Raw genomic sequence first — 19900 nt, forward strand, 5'->3', positions numbered from 1 at the left:
AGCTCCAGACACTTTAGGTCTGTTCAGCAGTTTCCTGAGAATGAGCAGAACAAGCCTGACCCAATACAATAGGTGTTGCTACTGCTTAACAAAACACTTAGGAACGGTAACAGGTGCAACTGAAGATAGCAGACTATACTGTGTTAAAAAAAAATTTTATTTCACTCCCCAAATACATTTTTCCATTATCACAACACATTTTGCTGCTATTAGGTCTGCACTCTACTCAGAGCTCTCCAGACCACGCCCAATCGTTTAACACAACCACAAAAGCTATAATTTTAGGGGATAGTCCACAACGGAGGTGGAAATTTCTTAAATTATATGGCAAGGTTACAGCAGCACACTGACATTTTATGAAGAAGTAAGGTGAAATCACCATATTTAATAGAGGTAAAAAACTAAATATACTGGATTTTTTAAAAAAACAGTAGCATCTTAAAAAGGTTCTCTTCACTTGACTTTAGTGCACTCAGAAAAGGGTGAAAGAAGTTTCCATCCAGACTACAGGGTCTCTTATCACAGTCTTACCATAGTTTAACACAGTTGGCCATAGTCCATTTAGTTCCCACTTAACTGGAGAAGAAAAGTAAGTTGGCAAACTGGGTGAAATCTCCAGGCAACAGGGAAAAAGAGGGTCACTTGTTTGAAAAGAGAGCCTAGTCTAAGAACAGATAGGAGCCTGTTTCACAGCAAAAGATCCAGTTAGCAAGATAACAGCACAAACCACCTTAACCTGTGATGTGAATGATGCAATAGATGTGTCTATGTGACCCACATGTGACACCTCAAGACTAAGTTGCAGCATTGAGCCTAAATTTACACTAGCTGTCTTTGATCTGCCCGTAAGAAATATAGGTATTAGGTTAAAGCTGCAAAGCATTCACAATATGTGAATCATCTTTCTTCACTCAAGTATCAATAATCATCTTCAGCTGAAAAATGAAGTATTTGTCATGACAGTCCTTGTATCCTCCAATTTACCAATACTGTCTTGATTCTACAAAACAAAGATCTTCAAGGACAAACCAGTGAAGTTATCTGTCTTTCCAGAGGGTTTTTCAGCTTGGTATTTTCTTTCTTTGGTGCATTGCAAAGAGCAGGTGGCAGGGAAAAGGAGAGGGTGAGAGAAAGGTAAAACTGTGCCTCATTGGTGAATATTAAGAGCTACATAGATTTAATGTTCATTTTCTAGGTGGATCTTGTTTTGGAGGCAATAGGTGTAATTCTGCAGTATCACATCAAACAAGGTTTTTGTCATTTAAAGATTTTTCACGTTACAAAAATAATAAAAACTTACGGAAAATGCAATATCTGAACTTCCTCTTGCCAGCACTGTATTTTATTAATATAAACAAATATATCACTCTTGGGTTATGTCATACTAAAGTTTTATAGGAATGCAAGGTAATAGCGAAGCTTTCTAAAGAAATGAAGAGAAAGACCGCAGTGGCACATTTAGTTTCCTGATCAACAATAATGTCAAGATACATTGGCAGTAAAAGTTTAATAAAAATTGGATTGCAGCTACTTCCTGAGGCTTATGAGGTGTCTGTAGCACTGCACCACAGCATAGCATATCAGAACACAGTGAGGCTGTTTACCCTGTCAATCACTTGTCAATCTATCCAGTTTTCTACAAATACCCCTTGTATTTGGAAGCAGTTTCACAAACCTCAGTAATTAAAATTTTTAACACAATGATAGACAGGTTTAGCAAATCTACTAAACTAAAGCAACTAGCATGCACAAGGAACAAAATTTACTGTCATGGTTACCTTTGAGCAATCAGTTAGATGTAAAAATCCCATACAGCTATTTAAAATACATGTTTATTTTTCAGGTACTCTTTTCATTTGTCTTGGGGATTTTTTTTAATATTTTATTAATAAGCATGTGTGTGTGTGACTTTAAAGTGAGCAGATAATTTGTTTTTCTTCTCCACTGCATGATTCCCATAGAAGTAAAAAGAAAACACTTCCTTTTACACAAAGTATCTTGGAATCATTTATAGTAAAGAAAGATAGACTAACTAGATTTTCCATTAGGAATGCAGAAGAGAATTTTCAGGAGAAAAGGTCATCTTCTCCAGAAAAGACAAATCTAGACATCACAATGTCTATCAGCTGAGCTCACAGTAAAAGTCACCAACAAGTAACATCATGTTGAGGTTGAGGACAGTGATGAGACATAATATACTGAAAATATTGAGAAGAAGAAAGCTTTCACTGCATCCAAGAATTTCATGAATTTGGTAACAGAAGTATGGAAGAAGCATGACTAAACATGAAATCCCCTGGGATCTGACAAGTTATACAAGAAGAACAAGTGTCATCAGAAATTATTGCTGATATTTTATCCATTAAACGATCCTCTATTTCTTTGCACACAATTTTTTCTTTTATTGATCCATGACATGCAAAAAGGGGATTCGACCAGTATAAAGCTCCTTCTGACTGCCCAGGAAACTTAATCTGGAACTCTGTCAAATTAGGGGTTTGATTGGAGTATGCAGTCAGAGTTTTTATTGGTGAGGAAATAAAAATTTCTGTACTGAATTACCCTATCCTGTGACTCTGGGTTCAGGTGTGGCAAGCTTACATTTCCTGAAGAAACAGGGGCCCCTGCAACTCTAGCAGCTGGCCAAAGCATCAGTCCACAAAAGCAGGAGAAAGAGTAGCATCTTTTTCCCAACATAAATCTAATTACGATTTTTTAAGTAATAGCCATCATAATTCAGACATGTAAGATGAATTCTTCATCTTATACCTAAAACACATTTCTGGGAACTATAATCTGCATTTTCAAGTGACCATATACAAAAAGGAAGTTATATAATTTGCCAAATTTCTTGGTGCTAATTCATTATGCAGCTTCACTGTTTGTTGAAGCTGCATTGTCAAGAGTGTACAACTTCTTAGAGTCATCTTACCCATTTCACACTGAAAAAAATGAGTGAAAACAGCAAACACCAACTCAGGGACTGAGAATAATCTGAGAACAAACAATTAGCTCCATCAGCCAGGAAACCATATGTACATTATAACAGTCCTGGCTAGTACTGTGATAGGAAAAAAGGAATCTGGAAGGACCAGAAGGTTTCTGAATTTCAAAAAAGCGTATTTCAACAAGACTGTCATTCACTTTAGAGACAATGTCAACTACTAGGACATTGATCAAGCCATCAGACCAATTAATTGTAGGCCATTAAGAAATCTTCAGGGATAGAGCTGGCACTGATAGAAATGGAAGAGTGAGGAAGATTGACTTCTTCATGATGAAAAACACACATCTTCCATCTACAGACACATCACTATTTTTCAAGATTCACATACAATTTACAATATTGTTTCCTACATTTTTCATATGCTTCCCTTGGCACCAGATTTCATTAAGATGCTGGCAGTGCCATCTGCAGCTCCAAAAGCACCTCCTCTGTCAACAGTTTGATCTCAGATGAGTCATCCAGCTTGGGCTAGCAAGCAAGCAGAAAAGCCTCTTAAGCCCATGTAAATAAGTCAACTCAATGAGCTGCATTAAACACCTTTCAAGAAACAGTCAGTCAAGTGAAGAGGGCAGAAAAATTGCCTTTACCAGAGTTTGAAATTCTAACCTTGAAATTTTGAATTTTAAATTCCAAAATTCTAAAATGTATCACAGGCCACATTCCATTGCTAAGTCCTGCACCGTCAAGACAAACAAAAGACACATCATTCCACACAGCAATACAGGGGTCCCTAATCTTTGGTAGAGTTACCTGGAGAACCTGATGGAAAGTAATCTCCCAGCTGCCAGTGCTGACACTCTCAGTAGTATCAGTATCATATGTCAGACATCCACTACCGGACATGACTTCATTTAGCAGAGGAGCTAAGCAGTACATTTAGAAAAAGTTAACAGAACACATTTATACAGAAATTGCTTTTATCAAAAAGGAGCAGCAGAGGTTGCATCAAAAACAGGAGCCACGACAAAGTTAAGACCTTTCTGTTCTAACAATAATTTTCCTACTCTCAAACCTTCTTTCTGAGTTAAGACTTTTTGGGTCGGTCTGGCTTGAAAATTACTTGAGGATACAAAAAAAATAACAAAAAAAAACAAAAAAAAAAAAAACCTGACCCACTTTTGAATTATATACAGATACTAACTTAGAAAAAAACAAAGTGGAGTTATAGGTAAAGTTAGTACAATGCTAGGAAGCTCATGGAAGCTGAAAGTAACTGGCTCAGCATCCACAAGGGGGAGCCTGCCCTTGGGAACAAATCTGAACTCTTGCACTTCATTAGACAGTTTACAGTTGTCGGACAGCTCACCAGTCCACAATTTGGTACAGAACATTTTCTGCAGGTTTTAGACTTTAATCAGGGCTGATGTTTGCCTAAGAGGAGAGTCACAGAGAGGGAAAGCAGGAAGGAAGCTGAAACAAATCAAGAAACGGGGATGTGACCTTTACAAAGGGAATATATATAACCTGTCTAAATACACTGATTTTTAAACGGAAGAACCAGCCCAGGGAAACAGGAATGGAACACACGTACCCAGAAGATATATTTCTTATCTCAGTTCCTATAGTATGTCTATTTTCACTTCTAATCTGCTTGGAAATGACTAAATATTTGTTAGTATTTCCATTTTGGAACTATTTATCTTCATAGCCATGGTAATACATTCACATAAAGGCATCAGAGCTGCCAAATTCCTTCATTACAATTTGGATCATGGTGTAGAGGCTGGGGCGTTGGCACTTGCATCTCACTGGACCCATAACAGCAGACACTCATCATCATCAAGTGATTATCACATTTTCCCTCTATGGCTATGTTTATTTTAAGAAATTCCCATATGTTCAAACACTACCTAGGCTTATTTCAGGGTACCAATTCTATATAAAATTCAGCACAAATATTTCTTTACTTTCCCTTTACAGTTCATACCCTCTGGAGCAGTTTGTACAGATTCACATCTTCAACACAACATCCAAGAACAAAACATAAAGCATAAAACAGACTAAAAACATATTTACTATAAATGTTTTAACCACACCCCCTGCTCTCCCCCCCCGCCCCGAAAGTTACTAAGTTTCATTTCAAAACTACAGTTAATTCACACCACATTTTCTTTTTTAAAAAAGTCTCATATTTGGAAAGTTTTATATAGTGTAATCCTCTCTAAACATTACACAACCTCAAAAGCACTGCTGATAAAACTACACACAGCAGGATATTGTTATTAAGCAAATAAAGCAAAGGATCAATTAAAATGTTATTTCTGATTATACAATATTTTCCTCCAGTAAGGAACAGAAACCAAATTCAGAACATCTTTTCAATCTTGTTCTGGACCACCCCACTGAAACACTGAACACGACTGAAATTGTTTGGGTTTTTAAATTACTTGTTATAGCTTTCTGTGTACAATATTTACTCTCCTTTCTAGATGCAAAAAAAAAAAAAAAAAATAGACCCTGGGTTTTCCATATCTTGATTTAGAAAGAAAGATGTTCCTAGCACACTCAGGGAAATTCATTAAGCATGGCATGCCAAAATGATGATGACCTTACACTTGAGCAGTACAGATACATTAATTATCTTCCGTTGGTATCTTTCCTTGGGCATATCAAAACTACTAGCCCTTTTTTGTTTTAAATACTTGCCAAATTATATGGGACCTGTACTATTATTGTACAGAATTAGATTACACCACTAAAGACTTTTCTGCAACATTCGCATTTAGCAAACTAGTTGAGAAGTCATCCCAAGTTCAGAAGTCAGAATAAAACACAATGGAAAATAGTCATACAGCCATAATTAAAAAATGCAAGTAAAGTGAACAAAACACATTAATAACAGCAGACTTTCTTACAAAACAATACCACCCACAGCTAATCATGCAAAAAAGGAGGCTCTAAACACAGTTATAGGAATCTAGCTTAAGTTCCATTTTCAACAAAGTACACAGTTAAAAAGCTGTACATTTCTAAGAAACTATAAACTGTAGCATCACATTATTATTCCCTATATGAAGATATTAAGCTAAGTTTCAAATTTATATCTAATTCATCAAATAATAATGCAACATTTAATGGATAGATATTTTTCTTAACTACTTTCTTTTGGAGAAACTGAGAGAAATCTTTTCAAGACAGACATCTCCACCTTTATTGGCATTTTCTCTTTGACTACTTCTCAAACACCGGAATTTCTTTTAGTTCTTTGAGGGGTTGTTGTTTTTGTTTGTATTAAAATGTTAGTATCTTAAACATTAATAGTGAAGGCCCAAAGAATTACCAGTGCTAATGCATTTGCATACCCACACATCACACTTTAAGGCCTTGCTGTATGCATGAAAGGCAGAGTTGTGAACACTCAAATTCCTATTCCATGGAATACACAAAACTGAGTGGTTATGCTAATAGCACTTTACTTCAGGAAGCAGACTTTGAAGTCTTTTACAGCAACAGGAACAAAACTATGTTTTTACAATACAAAATGTTTTCTACTTTTGTTTATTCAACATGCAACAATCTTTATGTATCTTAATCTAAATTTCTCTAGAGTAAGCGTGCGAAATAATACACTTTTCTGCCAGCACTGAAAGGCTCTCTAGGCTCCAATCCTACATTACAAACTATTATGGTCATCCGCAGCTCTTGTAAGAGAAAGTCTTCCCTGGACAAAAAGACAAATCAGCAAGCAGCAGATTCCCAAGTATTTGCACCTTTCAGTTAAATGTGAGCTTTTTCATGTTTCAGAGTTTACTGCCTACTACCAACCCACTGTCTAGGGTCTATCTAGGTAGGAGAAGCACTGCTGGCCAGCAGTGCTGGCTCCTTTTCACCACCCTAGTCCAATACACTACATGGAGCACAACAGTGCAAGCTGTCATTCATACTGCAAGGAAGAATTAGGCTCCTCTCCCCACTTTGCACCTTTGTGAATAAAATCATGAGGAAGAGAGCATATAAGAGAATGGTTTGGAGACCAGCAATGAACAAAATAAATCGCAGAAAAAGCTTTGATTTTCAGCTACTACAGAGAAAATCCAATACCCCTATTATTCCTAAAGGTTAAGTCTTGTGAATTTATTATTCCAGAAATCTGTCCAGTTCCATTTCTTTAATAAGAATTTGTGTATCTGGGAGTACTATTATTATTTTTACTTCAATGCTGACTATACATCAATTTATCATTCTTAGATCACCCCTCTCAAAAACTTGCAACTCCCTTCAGAAATCTTTTCTTGACCAATCATCTTCCTAATTCAACTACATTTCTCCCAGTTTTGCTTTTTGTTCTTCCCAATATACATGCACACATGATACTGCCATTATTTTGTTATTCCACTCATTTAAACAGGCTAACAGCACATACTAATTCTAAAGCCTTCCCTACAACTGAAATCCATTTCTGTTTTCTTTTATTTGACTGAGGAAAAACAAAAAATAGGTTTTGCAACCTGATTTACAAAAACAGAAAAAACAACTCAGTTTAGCCAAAATATTAGTGAAATATTTTTAATGTTGCAACAAAATGGAAAAAATATTCATTTGAAGTGAACATCCCATAACATTAACTAGCAAAGCAAACAACATCATCATCGGTTTTGCAAAACTCCGTAACATAGTTAGAAATACTTTCTTTTCCATTTCCTGCAGTTCCTTTGATATATACACATGAAATGGGATGATCTTATTGTTCCATGCTGCACATTTACAGCTATTATCATTAAGTCTCTCACAATAGTTTTTTCCCCAGTGATCACAATCTTTAGTTTGCCGTATTTTGTATTTCCCACATTCTCCAGTCCATATCTACAGAAGAAATAATCCCAGCATACTTCTTTTTATTAATTTAAGTCCCTTAGTATTATTTCCTTTATCAAAATTTACTGGTGTGCTGTTTACACAATTTAGATCAGCAATCAATTGACTACAAAAACAATGGACCAAATAAATACTTCACCCCAGTATCTAAAACTTCAATAATAAGTGGCACAACTGGCCATGCCCCAGCACTTTTGAACAGAGCATATAGTTTTATATGTAAGACTTCAAAGGTGATACTACACTGCATGTTGCAAAACTGCTTCATCTTAATATGGCATGCTAATTGAACAATTTTTACTAACAGTAGTCTTTATTTTAGAACTTAAAACACTTGTACAATTTTCTGATTATTTCCTACTCCAAGAAGACTTACAGCATGGTGAAAGACTCTCTTCTTTTACACAGATAGAGGCACTGTTATCAGCCAGAACAGTGAAGATGATCTGACTGGCATTTAGGGCCTCAAATCTGAATGCACATGGCCACCCTCATTACACTGCGGTTATGATTTTTTTAATAGACAAAATTTCAATTTGGCATCTGCTAAACTTGCATGCAAAACTCAAATTTTGCCATGAGACATCTCTGTACTCTGTGCCAAAAGAGTAGTTTCAGCTTCTGCACCTCTGACATGAACACTGCACTAGAGATCAAGTAGCAAAGCATTCCTCTACAGATTTGGTAGGCTCTCCAAAAAATTCTGTTTTGTCATTTTTAGAAATGACTCTGACATAAAAAATTACAGCTTTTGAGTGGTATTTTTATTGTGTCATAGGCACATAAGTGACAAGGAGAGTACTGTTGTTATAACAAGTTATGGCATAGGAGAGTTACACAAAAGTATTGGCTCTATTGAATTTACGGACATTACTAAAATCTAGAAGGGAATTAAGCCTCTTGCCTTTTGCAAAGAATGCACAATTCATAAAGAACACAGAAAATATGACAGAATCAATTACTCATTGACTACATTTAACATTTATGCAGAAGTAGTAAGGACCAGATAGGAATCTTCTCCAGTTTCAGAAATGATCACTGCTTTCATGCAGTATACATATGTGTCAGTGCCATTTTTTTAGTTCATCTAAATAACTTTCTTTAGTTCTGTTAAGCTTTTCAAATTATTTTCTCCCTCTTTTAGCTGTACATTTACATTCTTCTCTCTAATAAGCCTTCCATAACTTTGCATTCAGAGAAGCAGCTACTATAAATCCACCTTCGTTACATTAGCTGTTATCCTATCTTCACTGCAACCCTTCCCTGTGGGTCTTATCAAACTCAGTATGCAACCTTTGCAGTTTCAGGGTCAATCAACTATCTAAATCCCTGTCAGCTATCCACCACTCCTACAAAAAGCCACATAAGTGGGAAAAAGAAGAGCTGATGCTCCTTCTATCTCCCTCATGTTAAAGTACTAAAAGCACTGAGCAGCTGCCACCAAACCTCCCCTTGTACATGCTACCTTATAAAGTACAAGCAGCCCTTCCTTACAATTGTGTGGATTACACATTCATAACAAAAATAAAAATAGCATTCAACTGTCTGGATAGAAGGAGAAATGAAAAGAGGCAAAGGTTTTGTCTCTTGTACATATTGCCCCGCAAATCCTCAAGAAGTGCTTAACTGAAAGAAGTACCCCCCCCAATTCAGCCCCCTTGTTTCTTCCCCCTAAAGACTAAGGGCCCTGGAAAGCAGCCTTCAGAGTGTGGTCCTTTAAACACCCTTGAGACAGGGAGGGCCTGCACCTGGGCTTAGCTGTAAAGATGAAAAGAGTTCTGCAAGTCCCAGCTTTATTCCCCATGAGGTGGGTCTGAACAGCCATTAGCAGAGCAGGCCTCTCAAGTGTCTGAGGGAGAGAATAAACTCCGCTCAGCATTCATAAGCAGCCTTTCCCAAGTAAAGCCACCAGCCCTGGCTCCAATACCCTTACAACAGCTTCAAGGATCAGGACAACAGTCTCAGTTGTTCATCACTGCAGCCCTGGCTTCAGTTCTTCTCCAAGACCAAGTATTGCACTTAGGATATTGGCACTTTCCTTACCACAATGAGAGTCCCTTTAATTGGTACTTAGATAATTGGTGTGACCTTCCCACCATGCCTCTGAGTCCCAAACAGTTCAGAGTAGTTTCAGCTGAAGTTTACTGGTATGCATGTAGATAGTGTAGCCTAAGTCTTCCTCCATGCATTACTCGTCTTAATCACTCACCAGCACAGCAAACCTACAAGCTCTACCAGGACTGAGAAGAGAGCAAGCTGCATGAAGCACAGGGTAAGCCTTTCTTATCTATCCTAAGCGTCTCCTAAGGCTCCTTCATCCAACATTTCAATTCATAAATGGATATTGCAGGATTATTTTTCAATTAAAAACACTTAAGAGACGACTGAAATTGCAATACACTGCTTTAACTGCAAATGTTCAAATATCTCAGACAAACGCAAAGGCAAATCTCTATCTGAATACTAAATTTCAATTTAATAAATATATTCAGAGAAGTCTGAAAAACACTAAGATCCCAGTGGCAGATAGAAGTCTTACTGCAGCTGTAATATTTCATCAAGTGTTAGATGGTTTATGTCAGTTGCGTGAAAAAAAACCAACATTTACTATATCAGCAGATTCCATCTGCATTTTCTAGCTCAGTTATCGACATGTGAGAAGGACATGATCACGAGGAAAAACAACAATAATACAATAAAATTTGTGGATCAACAATTGACTTAAGCTGTGCTGGGATTTTTATTATTATTCTCTTACCATGCTTTGAAGTTGTGGGATTTATTCCCTGACCAAAAACCAAATAATAAACAACCCCCAAAACAATCTCTAAACCTATATACAATTTCAATTTTCCTACAGTGTGCTTGTTAAAACACATCAGTTGAAAAGCATCTGCTCTTTAACAAAGAGCATTTCATCTAGCATTAGATCTAGGATGCAAAAAAACCCAATTCAAACACGCTTTCTAGGGCAACATTACTGCAGAAAGCATTTGTAGATCAACATTACAACAAAAAGCATTATGAAGGACCCAGAGCAAATTAAACCTTTTAGATGGCTTTGACTTTGATACAATGGAACATATGGAAGTAGATCTGTGCTGTGTGAAGTGGATACACAATTTTGTAGTAATGCTCTTTCCCTTGCCAATTTCCTATTCTTTTTGAAGAATTCAGACAATTCTGCAACCAGAACACAATATGATATCTGTTTCAAACTTCCTTTTTGGTTTTTCTTATAAGATCTTGTATATACTTACCAAGAACATACAGACAAATCTGGCAAAATAACAACTTTTTAACTACAGTAAAATTTTTGTGGATAAATTCTGTATACATTAGTAATTTTCTAAGAAAAACTATACTCTTAAAACAATGTATACTTCGGGAAATTTTTTTAAAAGGAAAAAAATACATGTGTTGTTTGAACGCTGTGTGAGTAACTTTAAAGAAGCATTAAAACAAATTCAATGCATTTAAAATGCTATATAAATCAACATTCAGGATGAAGGGTCAACAGGGGTTAAACTGTCTTTCTTGATTGCATTCATAAATGTCTTTTCTAGCTGTATTATGGAAGCAACTGCAGCATAACTTGGATATTAAAACCTCCACGGAAACCAACAATAAAAGCTGCTAAGAATTTCACAAGGGTTTTTTGGTTTTTTTTGTTTTTTTTTTTTTCTCTTAGGTGTTAATTAAATGATCATTTAACACTGAAATGTAAACACAACATTTTCATCTACTGACAGCATAGCCTCTTATAAATCCAGGGTAATAAACGTCCTGGTGTTAATACTCTGAACCAAGTTCCCACAACACACTAAGATGCCTTGTCGTGTCTAAGGTTAAGCATCTAGACACAAAACAAAGATTGTGCCTACTCGACTTCCAGTTCAATTTTCCCATCGCCCAGTGACCTAGGTAACACTTTGAGCAATAAAGAATAAATTTAATTTCTCCAGCATTTTGTGAGGATTAGGAACAATTGTTGGCCTGCAATGACTTTTTATCCTTGGATTCTTTCTCTTCCAGAGCATTCCCCCAGTTCTAAAAGAAAATTCTGATGGTTTAAGACACAGAACAAACAGAACTTTAAATTAGGCTTTTTTCAATCAATTGGAACTGTTGGAGGGGAAGCAATCAACTTTTCTTTGGACTTTTCTCAGCTATTCAGTTACTTTAGGCTTTAATCTTCCACTTGTAGAAGAAATCTACCATCATAGGAACAAGCCTCTATACGTTCAGATTTTCCCTTGGCCTGATTTATTCCTCTTTTCTGTTCTTTTTTTCTTTTTAATCAAGATGACACGGCTGCACTTAAGTGTCCACTCTGTGCAAGCCAAGACTTACAGATGTCCTCTTTATAACATTTCACACCACGTTTCTGCACCACATAATAACAGCAATTCCTCTGACATGCTTTTTCACTTCCTTCACTGAGTTTCAGTTTCCTACTTAACTCCGGACTGAAAGGTTTCTTGCATCACAATTTACCAAAGCTTTCAAGGTCAACCCTCCAGGAACAACCCAGGGACTGATTCAGACTGGACATGAATATGGTTACAGGTCACCCAAAACCAGTCACTTTTATTTTCATATTAAAACACAGTTCTCTGCTTTAACTGCTATCATGCCAACAAAGACACAGAAGATAATTATTTATGCTGGGGGTCAAAGTACCAAAACCACAATAGCTAAAGTAGGCCTCTTAATTACCCTGAATACCACCACACTATTTAAATAGATCTATGGCTTGAGTAATTAATATGATTCATGTTTTCACATTAGACATATTTAAATGCCAGCAGCTAATAGCATAAAATTTTTTAAATAACACAGATATTGATGTTGGTTGAGAAGAATTGCCAGAAGTCATGTTTTTGTTTGCTTGGTGTTTAACATAAATTTCCAATTAAGGTTAAAAAGGGACTGAACAGTTTTGGAGTGTTTCTTCAAATGAAAAAATCAGTAGTTATAAGCATCACAGAATCACAGAATGTTCTGAGTTGGGAGGGACCCACAAAGATCAAAGTCCAACTCCTGGATATCCCTACAGACGCCTTTTGCTGAAATTAGTCAGCTATATCACTTACTAATGCAGCTTACATAAAGAGTTAGTGATCTGCCCAGACGAGAATTTGTTTACAGCCCCAGCAGTTCATCCAATTTTCCATTTTATCCAATAGCAAAAGAAATATTACTTGTAAAAAAACGACAAAATCATATTTTTATAATTAAAGAAATAAAGGCAAATTCAACCACAGTTCAAAGACAGCTTCCAATTATCTCAAAAGTAAAAACTACAACAGTCCATACTGATAGCATCATTTCACAATAAAATAGTTTGTTTCCAATTTCAAACATCTCATACTATTACTTCCAGTAACAATATTTCACCTGATTTCTCTATATTTGATACACCATTTTTTTTCCTGCACAGCACCATAGAGGTGACGTGCAAACCCAAAAGAAAGCATAGCTCAGGAAAGACCTACAGATTAAGAGATTCTGTAACAAAGGGCAGGAAGAGTAACATAGTGAAGTCTGAAGCCCAATAATCTCACAGAGTGATAATACATTTCACTCTTTTTTCCCCGACTACATTTCAAAAGTTCATTCTGGTTCTACCAACATTTCCACTCAGCTGAATCTAAGGCTGAATGCTTGCTGTTGCTAGGATATAGCTACTGCAAGTTGTACACCAAATGCATATAAGCAATACTTGTTCCTTTGCTCAAAAAATCAATTACCTGATGAATTGCAAGCATTTTTTCAGCACTTCCAAAAACCTCTAACATGCCATCCTGTCATATCAGTAAGGCTTATGTCTGAAGCAAAGCTACAGTGGTGTTTTTTGTTTTGTTCAGTACCTTGAGATGACAGTTTTCAGTTTTGAAACATTACAGCAGAGAATGAAAGCTCAAGGTAGAAGCAAGTGGTGTCAGGACCAGAAAATGATGCAGATGCGAGTCAAATTGCTTAAAGTATTCAAGCTCCCAATTCCCTTTTGTCTTTACATTAAAAATGAGCAGGTAACAGAAGTAGCAGTCTTTATAATGTCTCACAAAAGTTTATCTCCTCAGTCTTCCATACCAGAAATTAATGCCAGAGAAGAGGCATTACAAACCTAGCACAGAGGTAACATGCTCTTAGTTAACTTTAGTTTATTCTTACAGGCAATGAACCTTAGCAAGCATATTTTTAATACACATTAACTATTTTTTAGATAGGCCTTTCTGTCTACAGATTGGGATTATTGCAAAAATAAACTCACAGAACTGTAACTGGCAGTGGCCATGCAGCATAAAGGACCACATTCACCCTGAAAACATTCCATACTGGGGCAATAAGACCTCCTGTTAGCAAAAACACACTGACGTAGCAAACCAATAAGTGAGCTTCCACACTGCAAAAAAGATTAGTAATTACACATATATTAAAGATTTCTTTTTAATTACCGTCTTACAATAACACAAAGTCAGAACTATATATTCATTTATACCTACACTAATATGCGGTATCTCTTCACTAAATAATAATTTTAAAATATAGTTACATTCTAAGAACTATAGTCACTGTTCAATAGTGATGCTAACAAAACAATGCTAGTATTTAAAACTTAACTAGCAGTAGAATTGCTAGCTCTAAAATGATAAGATTTAATTCTATCACATGAAAAAAATAATGGAGTTGCCTTGTGTGCATGCTGCTAGAATACACCATAACAAATCATAAAAAAACTCAAACAAATGAGTAAAATACCTCAACACACTATCCTGAGGAGGATATACCAACAAGGTGGTTTCATAATTCGTGTTTGAATAAATGTTTGTTAAATCGCTGTCCATCCAGCCCACATCTGCAATAAAGTGGAGCACACTGTAATATTACTGCAGCACAGTGGAAACCAAACCACTGCGCTTACCTGACAGCAGCTCCACTAACAATGTACTCTCAAAAGGAGAAAAATTCTTCACTATTGCCTTTTGAAAAGGAGAAACTCATTTTTGCTCCTATTTGGATTTAACACCCAGAGCAGGTGTTTGCAGTTGGAATACTTCAGAGGCTTTGAGATAACGAGCATTTTTCTAATGAGTGATTCCTTTATTGAGTTGTTAAAATGGATTCAGACTGAAGATAAGTGTCTTTTCTACACAATTATGACCATAGTCCCACTTACCATGAATACTGTTAAAAGAAATATGACAAAATCATAAATTACACCTTAACAATAGGGAGTCCAGCACTTAAAAACATTTAAAAGTCCTTGTTCCAGCACCTTACATGCACCATCTTATTACCTTCTTTCCTTCCTATCTGATGTGGTTTGTTTTGTGGTTTGGTTTTTTTTTTTTTTTTTCTTTTTTTCTCTTTCGGCAAAGGTAAAAGCAAAACAACGCTCAGCAAGTGATGCAAACGGCACCTCCAGCACAGCACCGAGAAGCAGCGGGAGAAGTTCCCCGGGCCGCCGGCTCCCCGCGCCGGGAGCGGCCACGGGCTGGGGCTGCCGGCCGGGATGAGTAATGATGTCAGTCCGGCCGGACAACGGTAACCCTGGCAACTGTAACCTGCAATTCCTGCCTAACCATTGTGGGATTTATTGTGGCAGGGGCCAAAGAGGCCAAGAGTAAAATGAAGCAGAGAACTATGGTGTCTGACACATCGAGTACCACACACTTTAATCATAGCTGGCAGAAATTAATTCAGGAGGAATTTTTGCAAGGGCCCCCCGTACGGCATGTTTTGTTGTTGTAGCTGCTGCTGCTGTTGTTCTGGCCTAGGATAATTTTTTTAAGTTTTTTGATGTTTAGTACTTCTTCCCTGTAATTATTTGCTGTTGGGAATTTTTTTAGTGACTAACAGACATCTCAAAAGTGATGCTTATTAATCAGACCACATTAAGTTTTGGGGTTTTTTTTCCCTTTAGAGGAGAAACATTCACAGTGTGTACCTTCAAATACATATATTAGAAGAAAACATACATAAGACCACATTCACTACAAAAGTTGATTTTTTTTTTTAAAGCCAACATTGCCTAACTTATACCACAGATATTAGTCGGTAAGGAAACTTAACCACATTCCAAGCTCAAGAAATGTAAAGCAAAAGGGACAAGCTTTGTGCATGTAATTCAATCACCTTTACATCCCACTGATTAATAAAGGTATCTTTTAAAACTGATTTTTCAAACAGCTTGTGTCCAGCACTCAGTATCCTGCAGCAAACAGCAATCAATGAACTGTGATCTAACCAGCCAAAGTCAGCAGTCAAAATCTATTTGCCTCAGATAAGCACTCACTAGGCTGTAGTAGTTCTCTGTGCTAAGGTACCATCCCTGAGGCTACACAACTTAGCGTGAGTGGGCATACGGGTCACCAAAGAATGCATCTGCTCCTGGAGGAATACTACTTGTTGAGCAAGAACTTATATCATCATCCCAGGGGACTTACAAGAGCCCCTTTATTTTAATGGTGTTGCATCAAAGCATAGGTTCACGTGCATTGTGCTTTGAGAGATTGCTTGCAAGGTAAGATTGATATACCCTCCAGCGCTCTTCATACTATTTTTAGAATTAACTACTTCCTATTGAAATATTTATGTCAAAATGCCTTTGTAGATAGCTCTTAATGGGAAAATCAGCTTCTGTTTTGACTAAAATTATCCATTTTAACTAGTTCCAGGAGATTTCTTGGAAGGCTGCTAAACTGGAAAGAAAGTAGCCTGAAAAATAATTTAACTGCCTTTGAAATTAGGTGTCTTTAGACACAGAAAATAATGCACTGTCTCTTTTAAATTCTCAGCCTATTGCTTTCCTTTACTTACACTTCCCATCTGTCAACAAGTGCTTGTAATTTTATTACACTGTCCTGTAGTTTATGCAGAGTTGGTATTATTTTACAGAGTTCTGTTAATGGACTGGATAAATGGTAATGCTATTTAAACTAGTCTCCTGCTCCAGCAAACACAGCTGCAACTGTACTACTATTTCTAGGCAAACATCTTGACCTGAACATGCAGTGCTCTCTCAACCCGTCCAAAGAGAAATTGGAGCAGACAGCAAAGGGAAAGCATAGCCGGCCGCTGGCGGCGACCAACTGTGTCGAATCATAATTCATATACAGTGTAACCTCTTTCTTTTATATTGCATTTAGCCTACACAACAAGCATATGTGCTTCTTCACCTGGCATCTCATTTACAGCCAAGGGTCAAATGGTAATTATTATTCACAGAAGCTCAATAGTATGTTGAAACCTTGCAGTACACACATTGTTGGATTAGCTGTTAAATGCCAAAAATAAATACTAAACCCAAAGCAAAATATATATATTATTGATCATGTTTAGAGAACTTTAATTTTCCTTAGAAAAATATTTATTGGGATGTAAATACACCTAAGCATATACAATGATACATGTAAAAAACAAATCACTTTATACTCTTCAAAGGGAACAAGCTACATATTTTCTGAAAACTGACCACAAGCATTTAACTAACATCAGTGCTTTTGTGGGCCCAACATTTTTTTTATTACAAATTTAGTGCTAAGCAGCTGTAGTTTTTTTACTATCATTCATATTTTCTTTTAAACATGAATACATTATAACCAGACATTCACTTTCATGGTCTGATCAACAATAACCCTTAGGCAGAGGAAATTTAATACTGTGAAGCCAGTGATCTCTTACTTTCCTCCATATACACTATGAGCAGTTGTGTGCTTTAGGTCAAAGAACATTATAGATTTAAGACTAGCATCTATCAAATACACAATTCTGAGATAAATATATTCAAATACGAGTTTGACTGAAGTGGGTATCTCTTTTTTGCCTGCAAATTATGGCTCATTTCTGTATTATATGAATCTAGGTAGCAACCATTACACTATAGGTGAAATAATAAAATGATCATAAATCCCTTTCATTTCCTTCCTGATAGAAGTAATGTCTTTATCCCAGCTGATGGAAATTATAAGAGACTCAATTGTTACTATATAATACCATATTTGAATATATTATAATATTATACCAGAGCAAAATACTTTTGTTTGTCAGGAAAAAAGCCTTCAGCAGCTTTCTGGCCTAGTCATTTAACAACTGTCTACAGGAAATTTCTGGAAACAAAGTATACATCCAAGGCAAAGGAATTAAACATACACAAAGAAATGTTTACAACAATAAGTAATTTTCAGTTTGCCATTGCATATTGCTATAAGAAGGGAGAAAATAACTATTATTTCACAATAGTAAATTAAAAATCAACTAAAAATAAAAGCTTCAATATCACATTTGTTCTCAAACATAATTGCATATGCTAAAGGGGTACAAGAGGAATCCCACTTTCCTCCACCTTCACTTTTCTTTTTCCAAGCACACAAGTGATGAAACCCAGTATTAGTCAGCAATTTTGAGAGCAGAAATCTCACCTGGAGTCTAAAGAACTGTATCAAACACATATCTAATTAAAACCAGCTGAATTGGTGCAACCCTTCCAAAGCCTACTTAAGCATGTCATGTGTTACCTCTTCCATAACACATACTGTAACTTAAAGATACCTTACAATTTATTTTGTTCAAATAAACCAAAATCTAAACTTTATTCCAGATTTCAACTGCAACAGAATTAAGTGGCTTCTTAGAAAGGACAATGGGTCAAACCATTTATTTTAAAATATTTCCAGGAGCAAAACATTATCAAACCAAGTAATACAATCAAAACAAAAGCTCATTACTCAATTTGTTGTTGTTTTTGTTTAAGGTAAAGCGTTTAATAGTTTTTTCTTCCCAGAGCTTGAGTTACTAGCTTTGTCCTCTCTACAATGGGACACAGGAGAGACTTCTCTACAGACCTAGCATTTGCCAATGCTATCATTTTTCTGGCCAAGTGTGTACAGCCACAAAAGCCACAAAATCAAAGTGCTTATACAGTGCTGTAACTCTGCGTCAGAATCTCCACAAGCATTTTTTATTTCTTTTAACACAGAAACCATAAAAAAAACCCGCCAACATGAGAAAAGGAAAGTCAAAGTATTATTTCAGCAAAACTTCCTTACAGAAATGGGAATCAATGACAACACTCTCATACAAGTATCAGTATCTGACCTAGATGTAAAATAAAATTTTTTAAAAATCTTGCAAAGCAGTCAAAGAAAGTACTCAGCTTAAACAAAACACCAATGTTCCATGACACTCCTTAGTTCTATTTGAGGCAAAAGACAAGCATCCTAATAATAAGACACAATAACAGACCAAATCCAAATTTTCCCAAAAAACAGTTATTGGGCCATGCCTACTTACAGCCTGTATAACTTCGGTGTCCCCAGAAAGAGCAGTTCAGAAAGCAACTGGAGGTTATTTCTGTTTAGGCGCCTTTGGAAAGAAAAAGAAAAAGTTGTGTTAAATTACAAATGCTACAGCAATGCAATGCAACCACTTTGAGTTGGAATCCCAGTGCTGTAACAAGCTAATTTTAAAGACCAGAAAGGTCCATTAGCGGAGACATGGTCCAGTAGTAAATTTACCGTGGACTAATTACATTTTCTGGTTTTCCCCAACAGACCATATTACCTATTTTATGAAAGATTTTGAATCTCTGCAGTGTGAATCAATCACTACGTCAGGACACCCTTCTGCATAAGCAACATGAAAGCTAAAAATATAAAATCAGCAGTGTAAATGCAATTCCCTACCAACTCTACGTTTGTCTTGGTATAATGAAGGAGATAGATATTTTGTGACCATGAAAAGGTTCAAGGGCGTATGTATCAAATGTATACACTTTCAGTAACAAGATAATGTTATGTCTAAAGATCCATATAACCTATTTACATAAATTTTAAAAAGCAAAGGAAACTGTTACAGAAATCCTGATCAAACAGGAGTCAAAAAACCCAAGGGGTCACAGTTTATATTTGGCATTACAAGGAGGTTTTTTCAGGCAGTTTTTTCTCTTTAACTGTAAAGATAGGAACTTCGAGAAAGCTAAATTAAAAAAATAGAACCCAATCAATTGTACAGAAGACAGTCTACTAAAGAAAAAACTGCAGCTGAAATCTGGAAGGTGCCTATTTGTCTGTG

At 36.2% G+C, this 19900-nt stretch overlaps 1 protein-coding gene across 2 annotated transcripts in view; it reads right to left on the reverse strand.

Moving 5' to 3' along the window:
* Window positions 1-19900, reverse strand: part of SLIT2 (slit guidance ligand 2) — a gene marked incomplete at both ends in the record, with an annotated part of 259444 nt that overhangs the window by 219934 nt on the left and 19610 nt on the right. For both annotated transcript variants that reach the window (XM_082281842.1, XM_082281841.1), the window contains one exon: window positions 19121-19192. In XM_082281842.1, coding sequence (XP_082137968.1) covers window positions 19121-19192 — 72 coding nt within the window. The remainder of the gene's footprint in view (window positions 1-19120; window positions 19193-19900) is intronic.

The sequence above is a fragment of the Coloeus monedula genome, assembly GCF_965178545.1.
Source record: "Coloeus monedula genome assembly, chromosome: 5".
Classification (NCBI taxonomy): Eukaryota; Metazoa; Chordata; class Aves; order Passeriformes; family Corvidae; genus Coloeus; species Coloeus monedula.